Source organism: Myotis brandtii, unplaced genomic scaffold, assembly GCF_000412655.1.
Source record: "Myotis brandtii unplaced genomic scaffold, ASM41265v1 scaffold207, whole genome shotgun sequence".
Lineage (NCBI taxonomy): Eukaryota > Metazoa > Chordata > Mammalia > Chiroptera > Vespertilionidae > Myotis > Myotis brandtii.
This window is the reverse complement of record NW_005357736.1, coordinates 1326910-1330815: the sequence shown is the minus strand read 5'-3', so window position 1 is coordinate 1330815 and position 3906 is coordinate 1326910. Positions and strand designations below refer to the sequence as shown.

At 59.7% G+C, this 3906-nt stretch overlaps 1 protein-coding gene across 1 annotated transcript in view; it reads left to right on the top strand.

The window, feature by feature from the left end:
- The first annotated feature begins 3489 nt into the window (after nt 1-3489).
- Nucleotides 3490-3906, top strand: part of HYAL1 (hyaluronoglucosaminidase 1) — a 3062-nt gene continuing 2645 nt past the window's right edge. Inside the window, exon 1 of the mRNA XM_005865435.2 lies at nt 3490-3700. Coding sequence (XP_005865497.1) covers nt 3674-3700 — 27 coding nt within the window. The 5' untranslated portion in view covers nt 3490-3673. The remainder of the gene's footprint in view (nt 3701-3906) is intronic.

Sequence of the window (3906 nt, the reverse complement as noted above, 5' to 3'; positions counted from 1 at the left end):
GCCTTGCTTTCTCCGGATTGACTGGAATGCAGTGGAGCCCAACCTCCCGTGAGGGACGGCTCGCTGCTTCTGGCCCTGCAGCCCAGCTGGGCTGGTGCCGGCTGCCTCGCCTGCCCACCCAGGGAGAGACGGGGAGTGGATGTTTGATGTTCCCCAGCTGGGCAAGTAACCAGACCACCTCTCCCTCCGTTCCCACAGCTCCCGGGCAGTGGACTCCAGCCACACCCCTCACCCCTCACCCCTCTGGGCCACAGTCCTCCACCGGGTATGGTCGGAGGAGGCAAGAAGGGATTGGGGTCTGGATTCTGAAGTCCCGTCCCTGTCGCACTGCAGTCACCTGATGGGGCAAGAGGGGTACCCAGGGCCTGGGAGCAGAGACATCCTCCAGGTCAGCCCTGTTCTGCCCCCGGGAGAGCAGGAGCCGTCGGAGCAGTCAGACCTGCTCTGCCCTGCGCCACTCCCTGCCCCCGAAGGGAGTTCCCTGGGTGGGTCTCCCGGGCCTCAGCCACCCCACCCGCACCCGGTGCCCCTGTCCTAGTCACGATGACTCAGCGCCAGGAACGAAGCAGGGGCAAAGGTGGCGGAAGCTGAACGCCGCGGGGATGCCAGCACGGGGCTGGATGTGGCCAGGCCTCTATCAGGCAGAGGCAGGAGGGGCACCCGGAGCCGCACAGCCTGGCTGCCGAGGGTGGTGCCCGTCTCCCTGCTCCTCCGTAAACAGCACACGCACCTGCCAGCGCCGGGCCAGCCGCGAGGGATGCGGCCGGGAATCACCATGGAGACCGCTCCCTGTCCCTGTCCCTGTGCGGATGGCAGCGTAGAGGGAGGTGCACACTGGACATGAAGACCCAGGAGAGCGCTCCCCAGAGAAGCGGGGCGAGGGGGTCGTGGTTAGGGGAGCAGAGCCTGCGAAAGCAAGTGCCATTGAATCAGTGTCCACTCAGGCTGTCAAGCCATCCTTGTCCCTCCGCCTGGTGATGGCAGAGAACAGAGAGAAGGGGCTGTGGTCACCCTGGGAGGGCAGTGTCAGGCCCCTGGTGGAGGAGGGTCCCGAGGTGAAAGGGTTCCCGGCGCTCCTGGCTCAGTGGGAACAGACCTGCTAGAGAGAAGATTTGGGCGTTGGTCAATGAGACCATGAGATGATGGAGCCAATGGAGAGGGCAGCTCTGACCGCCCCCGCACAGATGTAATCCAACTCACATCACCCCCCAACCCCGGTGATGGAGGCACACCTATGACCCCTCCCACGCGGCTGGGACCGTCCCACCTATGTAGCTATGACGTCCGCATACACACAGCCCCCTACATGCGAAGCTCTGGTCCCCCACCCGTGTGACCTCCTTTACACACTCTGACCCCTCCATACAGACCTGTGAGCACCTCCCATCACCCCCTGGGGGACCGGGAAGACACCTGGAGAAAGTGCAGCCAGGAGATGGCCAGGTGGGGGGTGGGGAGTGAGGTGACCAGGCCTGAGGTGTGCCCAGCGAGAGAGCAGGCAGGTCTGGACCTGGAAGTTGGCTCACCTATGAGCAGCTTAAGAAGTACATTTCTTAAGAAGAATCACTTCTGCAGCCTGAGCCTCTGGATTGGCCTGAGATGGTTATCAGATGTGTGGCCTGGACGGTGGACAGCAAGGTCAGTTCACGTCTGGTGCTCTGGGGATGGGGAGTCCTTCAGGGGGTAAGCAGAGGGTCGTCTGGGGGTCTGAGGTAGGTCTAGGCCTTGATGCAGGACAGGAAAGTTCAAAACCTTAAGGTCGCAGGCCAGGTAAGACAGAACGCAGTCTTCCCTCACGGCTCAACCTACTTGATTGTGGTACTTTAACAGCTTGACTATAGTGACTCCATTTTACTTCCTCACTCTATTCCTCGGACCCCAGACACACATCACTTGGACCAGACCCACCCTGCAGAAGCTAGCTGTGGGTGGGGCCCTGGGGTGGGGCAGGGCCGCAGGCACCCCGCTGCTTCCTGCTGTTCCATTGGAGCTTTGCCCTTGCCCCGAGCCGAGCCAGCAAGAATGCTTGCCTGCTGGTTGGCTGGATTGTGCCAAGCGCAGCACTAGGTCTGCCGGGGCAGCAGGAGGCAGCACGGAGCCTCAGGGCGAGGGGTCCAGGGTGCCCTGGGCCTGATGCTCATCGCTCTGGGACCCAGCTTTCCGAACAGGCTCAGCAGCCACCACCTCTGGCCAGATCCTGTGCTCAGCTTGCAGCTGATGTGCCCACAGCACCCTGGACCCTCCTCTCCAGCCGCGCCAGCCTGGAGGACCCAGCCCAGGTGGCAGCCAGCTGTGCCACTGCTCTGGTGGCCACCATGCCACTGGCTCAGGCTCAGACCAGGCTGCAGACCCAGGCAGCACTTGAACCTGAGCCAGGGACCTGCTGGTTCCTCCACCGCCCTGGCAGGCGAGCCTGGGCCTGCGCACCCAGTGGGTGTCAATCACTAGTTTCTGAATCAGCCAACAAGTGGAATCATAAGGAATGAACAGGCGTGTGGTCACCCGACAAGCCTCACAGTCACAAGATAACAGCGTCTCACACGCGCACACACACACACACACACACACACACACTGCTGGTTTGTGCAGAGGCCCCGACGGCCACTAGCTGGGGCTTCACAGACACAGCCGCTGACCCAGCAAGTGGACAAAGGGTGACAGCACAGCCCTGACCATGAACACAGTGCCTTTCAGACAGGTCCCTAAAGCTAGGCAGGGGCCTAGACCACAGGACTTTAGAGGCCCATAAATATTTAATTTTTTAATAGAAGAAAAATATATAAATAATGAATATGTAATGGATTCAGTCTGGAGTGTTTGTCTTTATACCAACATAGTTGTAAAATATATTTTTAAAAAATTTTTTATTCAATCCCCGGCCAGGGCACATAAAAGAATCAACCTATGAATGCATAAATAAGTAGAACAACACATCGATGTCTCTCTCCTTTCCTCTCTCTCTAAAATCAATAAATGAAATATTTAAAAAAAAATTTTTTTTGCCCAGCCAGCGTGGCTCAGTGGTTGAATATAGACCTGTGAACCAGGAGGTCACGGTTGGATTCCCAGTCAGGGAACATGACCAGGTGGTGGGCTCGATCCCCAGTAGGGGGCGTGCAGGAGGCAGCCGATCAATGATTGTCTCTCATCACTGATGTTTCTATCGCTCCCTTCTTCTCTAAAATCAATACAAATATTTTTTTTAAAAAAAAGAACAAAAATGTTTTTTTAGGAAGGGCCCACCCACAAAGGCGAAAGTGCCCAGGGCCCCAAATGTCCTCGTGCAGCCATGTGGGGGGCAAGTAGCTCCCTGGGTATCAGCCCCAAGATGCCCAGATTCCAGTACCACACAGGCCTGCCCCCTGCACTGCCTCCACCCCACCCCCACCCCAGCCCAAATAAAGCCACAAAGCCCTGCCCTAGTGCTGACTGGGGGGGTGGGGGGCACTTCCGGCCCAGGCCCCACCCCCTGCCGAGGGCACTTTGCTGGGGGTGGTGAGGTGGCTCTGCGGGAGGGCCTGGCCCAGCCCTCCAACCCAGGGCCCACCCCTCAGCCCGCCCCCAGACTGGGTGGGGTGACCCCTACAGAAGCTCCGAGTTGCCAGCAGCAGCTGCTTCCTCCTAGACTCAGAGAGTCCCACACCCCGAGTCGGGAAGTCGGGAAGTTTGGAGGATGAGGATGAGGCCCGTCAGCCCTGAGGTCAGCAGGGACGAGCGGGCAGGCTGGGGGGTGTGCAGGAGGCTGTTCTTGGTCCCTGAGCATCATCTCCCCCCCACCCCCCCCCACCCCCGTGGCTGGCGGGGATTCCTGAGGGAAGAGACAGGAAGGGCCCAGCCCCACCAGTCCCATCAGCATGGGGCAGGCCTGGCTCTCTGCTTGCTCCTCAAACAGCTGTCCTGGCTCCT